Source organism: Chrysemys picta, chromosome 19 (assembly GCF_011386835.1).
Source record: "Chrysemys picta bellii isolate R12L10 chromosome 19, ASM1138683v2, whole genome shotgun sequence".
NCBI classification, from domain to species: domain Eukaryota; kingdom Metazoa; phylum Chordata; order Testudines; family Emydidae; genus Chrysemys; species Chrysemys picta.
Window position 1 is genome coordinate 15,640,779 of NC_088809.1, and position 14,615 is coordinate 15,655,393.

The 14,615-nt window shown below is 40.6% G+C and overlaps 1 protein-coding gene across 7 annotated transcripts in view; it reads left to right on the forward strand.

The window, feature by feature from the left end:
* The window catches only part of CASTOR2 (cytosolic arginine sensor for mTORC1 subunit 2), a 197,346-nt gene that overhangs the window by 465 nt on the left and 182,266 nt on the right, over positions 1–14,615 (forward strand). For 2 of the 7 annotated variants that reach the window (XM_065573386.1, XM_065573385.1), the window contains exon 1: positions 489–713. The exons of the other annotated variants lie outside the window; for them this stretch is intronic. In XM_065573386.1, the coding sequence (XP_065429458.1) occupies positions 697–713 (17 nt within the window). In that variant the 5' untranslated portion in view covers positions 489–696. Of the gene's footprint in view, positions 1–488; positions 714–14,615 lie in introns of those variants that run through there. 7 annotated transcript variants of the gene reach the window in all.

A 14,615-nucleotide genomic window follows, 5' to 3' on the forward strand; every position in this document is an offset into this window, starting at 1 on the left:
TGCCAGAGAAATAAATAAGGGGAGCAAAAATGAAAGATAAAAGAGGCTGCCAGTGAGATCCGATTCCCGTGGCTAATTCCATTGCAGAAGCTAGGATAGAGGGGGGAGGGGGAAAACAACTTGGTTCTTTTGCATTTTTTTTCTTCCTTGTCTCCAAACGTTGGAAGGGGTGTGTGTGTGTTTTATTGGTTTTATTTTTTCTTTGCTTTTTTGTTTAATATGTATTTTTAAGAAAACCTCAGTTTGTCTGTCTCCCCTTGTTTTGCTGTTCTGTTCTTTTAACATGCATATGTCGCCGGGGAGCTGGTTCTTGTAAATGAATGGATGAATGAAAACAGGTGTGGGGAATGTGCCGGGGGGGAGAGGGGGGTGAGCCATGGAAAGTTTTGTTTTTTAATTTAAAGAAAAGTAAATAAATAAAAAGGCGATCGGTCTGGACAACAAAGACGAGAGCAGAAGCAGGAGGAGGAGTGGTGTGGGTTGTTTTTTTTTTTTTTTTTTTTTTTTTCCCCCCAGCACTTATTTAAAACAAACACCCCTTACACGATTTGCTCTTTTAAGGGTGCTTTTTAAATGCTGAGTACTCTGGAATAAGAAGGGATTGAAGTGCATGCATTGTTGCAATATTACAGTCCTGTATTTTATTATTTATTTATTAAGCATTGTGGTTTGTGAGAGGTATCTGAAGAAGAAAAAATGCTGTGGCAGGCAGAGTATGAGAATATTTTTTTCTTATTATTTTGGCCAGTCTATAAAAATATATATGTATTCTGCCAAGGCGCCTCAGAGGAAAACAATTTGAATTGCAAATGCATGCTATATCTATATAAAAATATAGTCAGGTTGTTGACATTTGTTGGTTTACGTGGATAGAGTGGGAGGTAAATAACCCAAACTCTTTTTCGGTTTTCTGAGCCTGATAATTTGTATTTCACTTTTCTTCACTGAATCATCCCAAATAGCATTTATGTTTAAAGACAGGGGACTTTTGCAGGCAAGAGGAGAGCGAATAAGTTAGCATTATTTTTCTAAATGGTTTCATTCCATTCTGTAATTCAATCTGCTCTGTTCAATAATGCTTACGAATGAATGGACCTGTTTGTGGTGTAATTTGATTGCAGTCCCTTATCTCTTACCGTTAAACTTCTTGCATTGAAATTTCACTCTGATTTGTGGCTCATCCCAGTTGGCTCAACACTGGCATTGTTTGCAGTGTAATGTATATCAGCACCTTGTTTACTGCTGCCTCTGAATACTCAACAGGGTATTAAAGGCTTAAATCTTAAATGTCTTTTTTAATGTACAGTTTCATTACTAATTAAAAGTGACTGCTAACCTTTGTTCCATTTAATTGCTAATCAAGTCACTGTTTTCTGATGCTTCATGTCAGCATTACAGTCTTCCATTGTTGTATGCAGTGTTAGTCCCAGATATTAGGGAGAAAAGGTGGGTGAGGTATTAATATTATTATTAATCTTTTATGCTATGTTAAAGTCAACATTTTGAACCTTTAAATCGGTGGCTCCTAACAAACAGATTGTTTTTCAAGTTCAAAGATTGTCCAGTTTTCTTCCAGCTTAAAGTTACATTTCTTGTCCACAAAATTTGGCAACCATGAATACACTTAAGGTTGCAATATACATCTCTTGCGTTTGTGTGCAGTACCGTATCTTGCATTTTAGGTTGTACTTTATCAACCTTCAGGTTTCATACTGTTGCTCATCACTGTCGTATTGGAGCACCTTCCATGTATAATTAGAAGCAATAGCAAAGTCCCTAAGAATCTTGATGGAGTCTCTGGCACTTGTCCCTTTTCAGGGTCAAAACTCTGCTTGGAGAGGATTTTATGCTTTGTTTTTTAAAAGATTTCATTCATTCCCTCTTTTTTTTTTTATATATATATATATATATATATATATATATATATATATATATATATATATTGCTGCTGTTGGTAGGGATTTAGGGATAGAAGGTGGTGGCAGTGTAGTGTCAATCTTCTGGTGACTCACTCCTTAAGTAGTGTTTTCAGTATATAGTGTTACCGTGCTTCACAGGTGCTTAGGAAACCAAGATCCTTGCCCCAAGGAGCTTCTGTTCTGATGGAGGTAGCCCGCACAATGAAGGATCAGGCATGAAAGTGGGAGCAGATAACTGGGTTGATCTATCAACATACTTCCTCCCCCCCCATTCCGATCTTCTTTAAAGTGAACATGATGGTGGCTTGATGATCATGAACCCAAAGCTCTCTACTTACCCACAGGACAGAATTCCTACTCCTTCCCACTAGTGTTACTGAACCTCATTTTGAAGCGACCAATCCGGAGGATGAGTAGGGAATTGAACCTCCGCACCCATTAAGCCTTTTGTGCAGAGATATTAAAAGTGCCAGTTGCTGTGGTAGCCTTTGCTATCTGTGATGTGTCCAGTGAGACCGCAGAGCGAGTCTTCACCTTTGCTGCCATATTGCCGTTAAGCGGTGATGCCTTTTGGTACACGTTGGTCTGGGATGGATTTGAGCCAGGGATCTAGTAGTGAAATGATCAATATCCTGAGATCAGTAGTTTTGAGCTCTTCAGACTCGCCCTCACAGTGAGATTCTCATTCTGGGGGAAGATGAGTGAACTGTGATGAATTCTGAAGCATACATCTGACCCACTTGTAGCCCACCCCAGTTCTCATGCCCGCATTCAGTATTCATTTACTTGAGCTCGCATTACAATAAACGCATTTATTTTTAAAACGAAGTAACCGTGGAAGTAATCTGATGGGTATCAGTAAGAGGGCAGTTAATGAAAGGAAAGGGTGAGACCCAGGCTAAACATGGGATGAACGGAGGCAGGCCTTTTAAAAAAAAAAAAAAAAAAAAAAAAAAAGTACAAGTTGTGTTTTAAAATTAGCAAATGTTAATTTTGAAATGGCAGATGGACAAAGGGTAAATAACAGCAAAGCTCTCAGATAAAATACAGTGTGACAATATATCTATGAGCCAGGTCCTCAGCTGATATTAATCTCTTTAGGCCTACTGTCTTCAATGGAGCTACACTGAAATATGAGCCAGATTCATAATTGGTGTAAATCGGTGCACTGCAATGAAGTTGGTAGACTTACAGGGATTCACACCAGCTGAAGATCTGGATCATATATTTTTAATGGCACAGTTGAGATCTGCACATACCAAAACTGAGATCAACACAATTTTCCTGCTGTTACCTTTGTTGTTTCCCCCATTGTTTGCTGCTCTCTTTTTTGCATCAGGTCTAGGCTTGGAAGAATTAGATTTTTTTGTTGGTAAACATTAATTGCACCGTACACACACGAACCAATGAAAAAATATTTCTATCAATGATTATCAGAATTTACAGATAGGTAAAGTAAGAAAAATGCTGCTTGAGAATTTCTTAGTTTGATTTCAGAGTATTTACTTTGTATATTTTCATATGTGATGTTGACAATTTCTGCGTTAATGGTTATAAAACTTTAACTGTTTGAATCTCTGTCTACTGTAATTAAATAATTTTCTGATCTTTCCTATTGTCTGACCTCCCCCTGTAATTTTCCACAACTCTGAAAATGTAAATTGCTAAAAATTAAAAAATGTTTAAAACCCATAATTTTGTGCAACTGTGGAAAATTTCAATTGATACAAATCTTTTTTACAAAAAGCTTAAAAATAAACATCAATATTATCCATCAAAATTATAAAACCAAAAAAACCTGAATTCTCCCAAGCCCAAGCATGTCTAAATTTGTCTTGTAAACTTCTCGGTGGCAGGGACCTTGTCTGTTTGTATTCTGTAAAGCACACAGCATGCTTTTGGGTGCTGCAAAAATCACCCCCACCACTGTTAAATCACTTAGTTTTAATATTGCACCCTTTCCCTCTTTCTTTTTGTGCACGTTGTCTTTTTCAAATGCGAGCTCTTTGGGGAGCTGGTTTCTTGTATGTCTGCAAAGCACCATGCACATTTACCTGTATGGTGCTGTATCAAGAGCAGCTTCTATTCCACCAGCACCAAATACCCCCCACCTCCATATCCCATTCCTGCTGCGGTGGTAAAAATTAAACTGCTCCTTACAATGAGGTGATGCACCACGAGTGACCTATAGGAGGGCTTTCAGTTTAATAAATCCTATTCATTGGTTGATATGTTGCCCTGTTTGTCACCTTCGCTTACCTCCTGCTTCAGATGTTCTAGTTACATCCTCCTCTCCAGTCCAGGAGTTAGAATCTAAATACACACTCTAAGTACTAGCAAGGAAGGTAACAGGGAAAAGGAAGGCAGAGGCATCTTGTCTTTCGAATGAATTTAAAAATACAGTCACAGAGTTGAGTTTGAGTCCTGTGAGACATCTGGTGGTGGGGGCCGTGGTGGTGGGTGTCTCCCAAACCTTTTGAGCAAAGATACATCCTGGAATCATGATAATTAGTCTGTTGATAAGTCCCTCCCTTCTTATCATTCATGATCCAATCCAATTTTACAATGTCTTGAGAGTTTATATATAATGTATGTATATGTGTGTGTATAGTGTACATGTGTGTCTACATATCTTTTATTGCTATTGATATTTGTGGCTTCTGAACAGTGCTTCACACTATCACCTTTCTGGGGTCAATAGGTCAACATGTACCCCATCCCTTCTGAGTTGTCAAACAGCTAATTAAAAAGACAATTCAAGAGGGGTGAAGTAAGCATAAGATGATCTTTTACCCTGCCAAACCCCTCATCTGAGACATTGGCCATGCAAGACCATGTGACAGCTCCCAAATGCAGAAACAAGAGAGACCAGAAGAAAAATGAGTTTGAGATGAGATAAGTAACATTGATGGGATTAATTTATTGAGTCTCTGTAAAGATTTCTAAACCCATCAGTTGCCTGATTTTCGGCTGCCAAGGTTTAGTAGTAAAGAGTGAAATAAACCAGTCTGTGGGTCCAATTTGGGGCTGGAATAACATTACTTTATAATCAGGGTGAAGTTGAAAGGTATTGATTTGGGGTGGAGGGTATGTTTACAAACCAAAAGATTTATTTATTTATTTTTGGGTTTTTGTTTTTAAACTTTGGCTACTCAAAATGTAACAAAGAGACAAGTACAACAAACGACATATCTGTGTCTAAATTGGTTTCTCATTGGGGAAAACTAAATAGAGGGAACTTTTTAGTAGAGGTGTGAGTTTATTCTTTGAACCAATCTTAATAGGCCTGCAAATGAACAATTTGTTGGTGCTTTGAGTATAAATATCTTCTCTTTGCACTATCACTTGTTTTCTCATAAATGTCTGGGCTGGAAATAATTTAATGGAAGATGGTTTAACACTCTTAAGTTTCAGACCTTGTGATGTGATAGTGTGAAGAAGATTTTAAAATTTATCCAGTTATGGGGGAACACTACAGCATGTTCTAGATGTTAGGAGCTGGTATTCAAGAGATCTGTGGTCCATTTCCAAATCTGCCATTGTGTAACGCTGGGCAAGTCACCCTCTTATGTCTGATTCCCTGTTGCGAGACAGAGATCGTGTCCAGCTTTTGTCAAATGCTAGATCTTCTATCCAAAGGCAAGTTCTTACTGCTACTCAATGACTCTTATTTCCAGTTCCATAATTCTGTAGGTTCTAGGGCAGTGTTCTCAAACTTTGTACCTTTCACATACCAAGCCTCTGAGTGCGACCCCCTCGTCCCCCATAAATTAAAAACACTTTAAAAAGATATTTAACACCATTATAAGTGCTGGAGGAAAAGCAGGGTTTGTGGTGGAAGCTGACAGCTTGCGACCCCCCCCATGTCATAACCTCGTGACCCCCTGAGGGGTCCCAACGCCCAGTTTGAGAACCCCTGTTCTAGGGGGTCAACAAAAGGCTTCTACAGATAAGAGAGTACGTATAATCCCAAAACATTGGGATGGGGTTGGGCTTGTTTGGGTTCTCTTCCCCTCCCTCCTCCCCCCCATGAATAGTGGTATGGAGGAGATTTTTCAAGGACCTGTGTGTGACATCAGAAATGTAAGGACTGTGACTTAGCAGTCTAATCTATCTCCTGCACTGTCTACTATGACCACACATTGCATTGTTGAGGCATGGGGGTGGTGGATAGGTTAGGCCTTAAAGGCTCATGGAGAAATGGCTTCTTTTCTCCTCCCTGTCCCCCCAGCTCAGCGATTCCCCAAAGCACTCGGCCATGTGCCTCTGCATGCTCTGACTGCTGCCAAGAGCACTGGCTGTGTTCAGTACTGAACTCCGCTAGAGAGACCCAGCACCCACTATCCAGCAAGCAAGTTAGGGGTGAGCAGAAGGAACAGAGACTGAATTTCACTTTGCCAGCTTGAGAACATGGCTCTGTCACTAGGAAGAGCAGCCATTTATGCTTATGAAGGGTAAATTCCATCGACGGCTCTTAGAGGACATTATCCAGTGTTTATAATACTTAGGACCTTGGAAATAACAGGTTTCCGCCCTGCTGATCTGGTCTTTTTTTATATAGTTTATCTGCAAACATTGTTTCTCATCCACCTCCCTTCCTCTATTCTTCTGACATATGGCCAGTGTGTCAATGTTTGTTGTTACCATTGCCTGAAGCCTTGACCTGTGAATCCTGTCAGACCTTGCAAGTTGAGCCATGTGAGGTCATGTCTACACTGGAGAGCTTACAGTGGCGCAGCTGTACTGCGGCAGCTGCTCCGCTGTAAGACCTTGCGTGTAGCCGCTCTGTGCTGACAGGAGAGAATTCTCCCGTCAACATAATTAAACCACCACCACCGAGTGGTGGTAGCTCTGTCGGCAGGAGAAGCTCTGTGGACAGTGACACGCTGGTGAAACTTGTCGCTTGGGGGAGGTGTTATTTCACACCCCTGAAAGACATAAGTTTTGCCGACGTAAGTGGGAGTGTAGACATGGCCTGAGAAGATGGGAGGAACATGTAGCTAGAACCTGCATGGAATTCAGTTGAAACATTCAAATCCCCAGCTTTGTGCCATGAAGCACTGTGTTGCTGGAGGGAGATGCTGTCTTTCAGACATCAAGTAAACCTGAGGTTCTGACGAGTCTTTGTCATTGACTAGGGCTGTTAAACCCAGGGTTCTTTTCTAGATTTGAATGTGGGCAATTACATTCTGAGCATCTAAATTCCCGCTGTAGTTTCAAATGAATGTGGTATTCTTCTACGCTTTCTATCCTAAACTGTTCGCATTGGCACAGCTGCTGTTTTGCCCCACTGCATTTCCTTGGTGTGTGCGGTGCAAGATTAGTAGGGTAAGTTAAATGCCCAGTGATGTGTGAACCCTACCTACCTCATTGAAATATTCTTAGACTTAATGTTTGTTCAGCACTTTGAAGTGTTCAGATGGAAAATGGGGTGTGTGTGTGTGTGTGTGTGTGTGTGTGTGTGTAAATGAAAAATACGCTCTCTTCTGATTTCTAGCTGCTCCCTCTGCTGGTTGGATGTCTGAATCTTCAGCAACAGAACAACAATATCGTATAACTTATCATGGACTGAATAGAGATACTGGATTTATGACTTATTGCAACAATCTGTAACCCACTAACAGCCCCTTCTTCAGGCTGCTCCTTCCCCTTTCCTTTCCTTCCTATGACTGGAGGGATGTTAACAGGCCACTTCACCTTGAATTGTCCCTTGAAATGCATGTTAACTACTTATGCTAAACAATCTGTTCCACCTTGTATTTAGCAATGACGTTCTGAGTTAAGCCATGTCTACATGTACAGTGCTGAAGTGGCACAGCTGTGCTGATACAGCTACGCCACTGCAACGCACCTGGTGAAGACACTCTATAAGGATGGGAGATGGCTCTCTCGTCAGCATAATAAAATCACCCCAGCGAGCATAAGCTATGTCTGCGGGAGAAGCTCTCCTGCTGACATAGCACTGTACACATGACTGCCTATGTCAGTGTAACTTATGTCGCTCTGGGGTGGTGGAATATTCACGCCCTTGAATGACATACGTTTTGCTGACATAGGCAGTAATGTAGACATGGCCTTAGTTTCCCAGACTGGAAGAAGAGCTGGGTGTAAGCTCAAAAGCATGTCTCTCTCACCAACAGAAGTTGGTCCAATAAAAGATATTACCTCACCCACCCTGTCTGTCTTACATGAACTGTGACTGTTGTGTTTTTATGACGACTTCTTAGTGACAATGTTGTCAAGTTGTTCATTGACACGTTTTTTAGACTCAATAGGATAGTCCCTCAATGTACTGTAGTTTAGATTAGGTCCAGTATTTAAGGCCTAGACCTATTTGACAATACCCCATTTCTGTTTTATAAAAATATAAACCATTCTGGTTTTTTACAGTGGAATTATCTGCTGGGCATACTAATACATTTATTTAATACCTCATTTCCTACTAATCTCGCATGCCTCAGTGTTACTGTTTTAATACCTTTGGACAAGCATTGCTGTTTCTTTTTTCAGAGGAAACACAGCACGGATTTGTTCTTTTGTTTATTGCCAACATTAGTAAACTCCGGCTCTGATCTGCTGATAATTGAATGCTGGTAAAGGAAGAATTACACAACAAGAATGTTAGTGAGGAAATAACTCTATTCATTTCAGTTTAAAATCAACAGAGCAAAGCTTGTAAGTAGCAGTTGTCATTTCTAAGTAGAAAGATCTTTCTTTTCCAGAGCTCAACTCACTTTTGTGTAACTAATTAGAAGATATCGTTATTAAGAGAGAAAACAATTAACAAACAAACATGTTTTCTTATAGCATAAAGGCACTAAAGATTGTTCGGTTGCAAAAGAGACCTAACCAATTTCCGGTTCGTTCCAGATCTTCTATGCAAAACTTACTGTACTGGCCATGGCAACTGGAATCTAAGTTCACTTTTGAGGTTTGATGTATAATAAACATCTTGTACTACTTGATAAAAAAGATTTATTCTGCCATCCAAATCCATTAATGCCTTACAGGCCGGAATTCACTTCCTCACTTTCATCTGTTAAATATATGTAACTAAAGATTAAATACAAGAACTAGGGGTCATCAAATGAAATTAATAGGCAGCAGGTTTAAAACAAATAAAAGGAAGTTCTTCTTCACGCAGCGCACAGTCAACTTGTGGAACTCCTTACCTGAGGAGGCTGTGAAGGCTAGGACTATAACAGAGTTTAAAAGAGAACTGGATAAATTCATGGTGGTTAAGTCCATTAATGGCTATTAGCCAGGACAGATAAGGAATGGTGTCCCTAGCCTCTGTCTGTCAGAGGGTGGAGATGGATGGCAGGAGAGAGATCACTTGATCATTGCCTGTTAGGTTCACTCCCTCTGGGGCACCTGGCATTGGGCCACTGTCGGTAGACAGGATACTGGGCTAGATGGACCTTTGGTCTGACCCAGTACGGCCGTTCTTATGTTATGTTCTTATGTAAATAAAAGCTTGCAGTTTAGAAGCAGTCCATCTTAGAAGGCTTGTGCTGGTAATGTTGAGGTGTCAAAAGTGCTGTTTAGCTCAAGCTGGCAGAATCTAGTAATGATGAAGTCTAGATTCATGCGGTAGTCAAACTATTTGCAACTATTTTTGGGCTGTCTTTGGTGAACTACACTTACTGTATTATAGAAATCTCTAAGGACCTGCCTGTCTTGATGGGCAGAAAGCCGGCGTGTTTCAATCATGATAGACCAATTGAGTAAGCTTAACATGATTGCAAAGCCCCATTTAAGATGCAGACTAATATGAAATACTATAACCGCAGGGAGATGTCGGGAGGGACCGAGGAATTGCAGGCTGTCATTGTCAGTGAACTCCACAATCAATCTGTACTGGGGTGTCGAGGAAGATAAGAAAAAGCTGCTTATATATGTGTAGATTTGTTTTTTAATAAATGTGATTTCAAATGCATTGTGGGTGTTTTTCTCATTGTTGGAAAGTTTGGGCACCTCTGTTAGGGTACATCTATACTTACCTCCGGGTCCAGCGGTAAGCAATCGATCTTCTGGGATCGATCCCGGAAGTGCTCGCCATCGACGCTGGTACTCCTGCTCCGCGAGAGATGTACGCGGAGTCGACGGGGGAGCCTGCCTGCTGCGTCTGGACCCGCGGTAAGTTCGAACTAAGGTACTTCGACTTCAGCTACGTTATTCACGTAGCTGAAGTTGCATATCTTAGTTCGAAGTGTGGGGTTAGTGTGGACCAGGCCTTAGAAATTTACTGTAATTGTGTATCCAAAACAGTGCCAGCTAAGTTACAAAATGTAGCTTCAAAGTCTTCCTTATAAAGTATTAAAATAGGTGAGTTGATTTTTTTTTTAATTCATTTACTTGTTCCCAGTGGAATTTCTGAACCTTAGAGGTTCTTGCTGGTTCTGTCAGGTTGGGGATTCACAGGTATTGGTACTAAAAATAGGAATGTTTACAAGTTGGGAGGTGGATAAGCCAGTTAAAACTCAGGCGTGGCTGTCTGTCTCCGAATGTAACAAGTCGTAAAGAATGTACAGGCTTTATAAAACTGTATCTGGGACAACGTCACTGTCTTTTCTGTCCCAGGGTTTTTCAAAATAGCAGCATGTGCCAAAGGATCTTAGCAATGTTGTACACTGGTCACAGAGAAACCTGAATATTCCTCCTAGTTGTAGTGGAGGAAGGACTGCCCATTGGTCAGGGTATCAACTTAGAATCCAGCTTCAGTTTTCTGTTCCGCCACAGACTTCGGCGTGACCTTGGGCAACTAACCTAGTGCCAGATTTTTCAAGGTATTTAGGCATCTAAAATTCATTGAAATCAATGGAAGTTCAGCACCGAGTCACTTTGGAAAATCCCACTAAGTGGCTATCTGAACTTTCAAATGACTAAATACCTTTAGAAGTCTGGTCTTTAGTCTCTCTGGGCCTTAGTCCTCCATTTGTAAAATGAGGCTGATAGCACAGGGGTACGTGAGGATGAATACATTAAAGATTGTGATGTGCTTTGATTCTATGGGGAGGGGGCCATATGACTATTTAAGGTAGAGAGGAACTCCTATCCCCTGGTCTTGTTCACAGGCCAGACTATGTCTTAAACAGCGTTTCTGGCTCGCTCATGTGTACTCCTCTAGGAAAAGTGTGAAGTTGTGCACACTTTTTCTCTCCTAAAGCTGCACACGGTTATACTGTGGGTGAGAGTTAGAGGCAAGGCCTTTAAAAATACTTATTTAGCTGTCTATAGACCAAAGAAAGATACATTGAAACATCAGTAAATTTTGTATTTGTATTTTTAGGAGGGCCTAAATTTGGGGGCAAAAGTTAGCAGTATCAGCAGAGGCTGAAAAAGCTTCCCTGTGAATAAAATTAACACATTCTTCTGGATTTCTACAGTGCAGTGTGGAGCTGGGATGAACTACATTGTGTGTAGGAAGATGGTAGTTAGTAATGGGATAGAACAATGAGAATCCTGATGACCATCTACCTGCAAAGCCAGTGCATGATTCCCACAACAAAGGATGTATCAGAGAGGCCTAGTAATTCACAAAGAGTAGTTGAGTTTTGTTGAATCTATACTTACACCTTTTCGTATGATGTAGGAAATATTTTTCTTTTCATTTTGTATCTGACTGACATGCAGATGTCATAATATTCTGATGGCTTGATGACTGCCATGAACAAATCTCTCTCTAAGTACTGAGCAGAGTTGTATCAATTGACTGCCGAGGAGGTTACAGAGAATGTGGGTTGACCTGGCACCTGACTTGATCGTTTTCCTGGAAAAAACAGAGTGACGAGGTACAGGCTTAGCCAAGTTGATCAGCATAAATGTCTCAGAACCACTTGGGAGTCTCACTCAGGACTTTGACAGTGAATCCCGTAGTGGAATCTTGATGCCTTGGGATCTAGTGCTGTTGGTCTGGAGTCTCACCTTTTCCATACAAAATGCTATTCAGAAAAGTAGAAGTAAACTTTGTTACTTTGAGCTGTGTGTGGTTCCCTGTTATCACACAGGCATGTTGAGATGTTCTTGTTATCACTGGATGATATCCTAGCAGTTTGTTTCACTTGGTATTGCTTTCCATCCAGTATCATTAAGTATGGCTGTTCATCTCCATTAACAAGTGCAAAAACATTTTCCGGCTGAGATTATACAATTTAACCATTGACTTTGGAGATGGAATATCAAAGAAAGGCTGGAGGTATAAGAATGGGGAGGGGAAGCTGCCTTCTTCCTAGTTTCTTGGGCCTTTGAGTTTCCTTATGATGATTTTGCATGACCCTAGTTCCTAAGCTGTTAAAAACTAGCATATGCTACAGAGTGTTTTCAAGGCTGCTATCTTAAACTAGAGGTCAGCCCTAGCTTCTTGGGCATTGGACTAGAATAAAGGAGCTTTGGGACAGAGCTCTGGTGCAGCGGATCTGTGTCTATTTCCATACCTGTGAAATTGGGGTAAATGTTATCTCCATCTCACTCGTATTGTGCAGATTGATTGATTACAACTTGGAAAGGTTCTATACTGGTGTTTTTCTTACTGCGGTTGACCACAACATTAGCCAAACTAACTAGTTAACCCTTCCTTGGAAGTTCTATTTATGTATTTGATGTAATTTAGCAGCAAATATTATGTCTGCACAATGCCTTATTCTATCTTGGTTTGGCTCTGCGATGGTACGCCCGTCAGTAATAATTATCCTTTGGTTAATGCAGACTACTTGAAACCCTGTCCCTACTGTGATAATAGTCATGTGATGAGACCATACTTGACAGAGAATGCTCACCTTAGTTTTCCAATAGGAAAAAAGCTACTCCATGTTCACATGTTACTTGGTGGTTATTGTACTCCTTGTGTAGGCATTTAGTCTCCTTATAGTGAATCACAAGCTAAATGGGAGTCATTAATGTAACACTGTTGCAAAAAAAGCAAATATTCTGGGATGTATCAGCAGGAGTTTGTAAACAGGACAAGAAGTAATTCTTCTACTTTACTCCGCACTGATTAGGCCTCAAGTGGACTATTGTGTCGAGTTCTGGGCACCACATTTCATGAAAGATGTGGACAAATTTGGAGAAAGTCCAGAGAGGAGCAACAAAAATGATTAAAGGTCTAGAAAACATGAGCTCTGAGGGAGGATTGAAAAAACTGGGTTTGTTTCATAGAATCATAGACTATCAGGGTTGGAAGGGACCTCAGTAGGTCATCTAATCCAACCCCCTGTTCAGGGCAGGACCAATCCCCAGACAGATTTTTACCCCAGTTCCCTAAATGGCCTCCTCAAGGACTGAACTCATAATCCTGGGTTTAGCAGGCCAATGCTCAAACCACTGAGCTATCCCTCCCCCCCTCTTCCATTAGTGAAGAGAAGACTAGACTGAGAAGGGACATAACAGTTTTCAAGTACATAAAAGGTTGTTACAAGGAGGAAGTTAAAAAATTTTCTCCATAACCTTTAAGGGTAGGACAAGGAGCAATGGGCTTAATTTGCAGCAAGGGCAGTTTAGGTTGGACATTAAGAAAAACTTCCTAACTGTCAGGGTGGTTAAACACTAGAACAAATTTGCCTCCAGAAGTTGTGGAACCTCCATCATTGGGGGTTTTAAGAACAAGTTAGACAAATACCCGTCAGGGATGGTCTAGTTATTACTTAATCCTGTCATGAGTGCAGGGGACTGCACTAGAAATCAGAGTTTCCCCCATAGCCAGTCCATGAGATCACCCTGACAGTTTAGGAAGGCAGCAAGCCAATCCCTGGTGTCAAAAAGGTTGAAAAACACTGGTCTAGAAGATCTATTGAGGTGCCTTCCAGTTCTGCACTTCTGTGATTCTATGGCTGAGAAAGCCTTGTGCCAAACAAAGGATAAGAATCTTTAAGGAAAGGGTTTGAATATAGCTGTCACCCTACAAATCAGTAGTTCTGAAGCTGTCACAGCTCAATAAAACTCTACTTGTGTCCCCTTTGTGCAATTATTGGAAAGGGGCCTGGAATGAATGATGCACAAGGAGTCTTCCAGCCCTACGATTTAGGAACTCATGTTGGTTCATTAAAGGCCTGAGCCTGTGCCCATTGGAAAGACTCCTGTTAATTTTGGTGGAGGTCAGACCCATCCATTAGACAATAATTTAAATATGAAAAGATCCCCAAATTATATGATCAGTGACGGATCACTTATTACAAGATTTTAATGGTCCCATGAAGCAAAGTGGCTATTTAAATGGGCTTCAAATTGTGAATGTGATCAATGGCCTTTAGAAAAAGGCTATTAAATAAGGCCATGAATGGGCAAAATAGCGCAAAATGCGAGGCATAATAAATGCAGAACACTGTACATGGTGTGTGTACATGTACTTGAGCATATGCTTTAACTTTGATTTTTCCTCATTGTTTATAGTATTTTGAGGTGTTAAACCACATTTGACAGTGTTCCATGGCACAACATCACTGTTCATCTCCTTTCCAGTTAAATCATTCCCAGTGATTAAAACAGTACTGTAATGTTCTTTTTTTTTTTTTTTTTTAATTCTACTAAAATGCCATAAGTGGGTTTCTAGATGTTCACAGTTATTAGCTGTCCTAGGCTACAGCCTCTTTTGCCTGTGTCATTGATTAGGCTCTACCCCATTTGATCATGAAGGTTGTGCTTTGCTAGAATTGTAAGAAGGATGCTTTCTTGACACATACCTACATACCTGGCTCATCA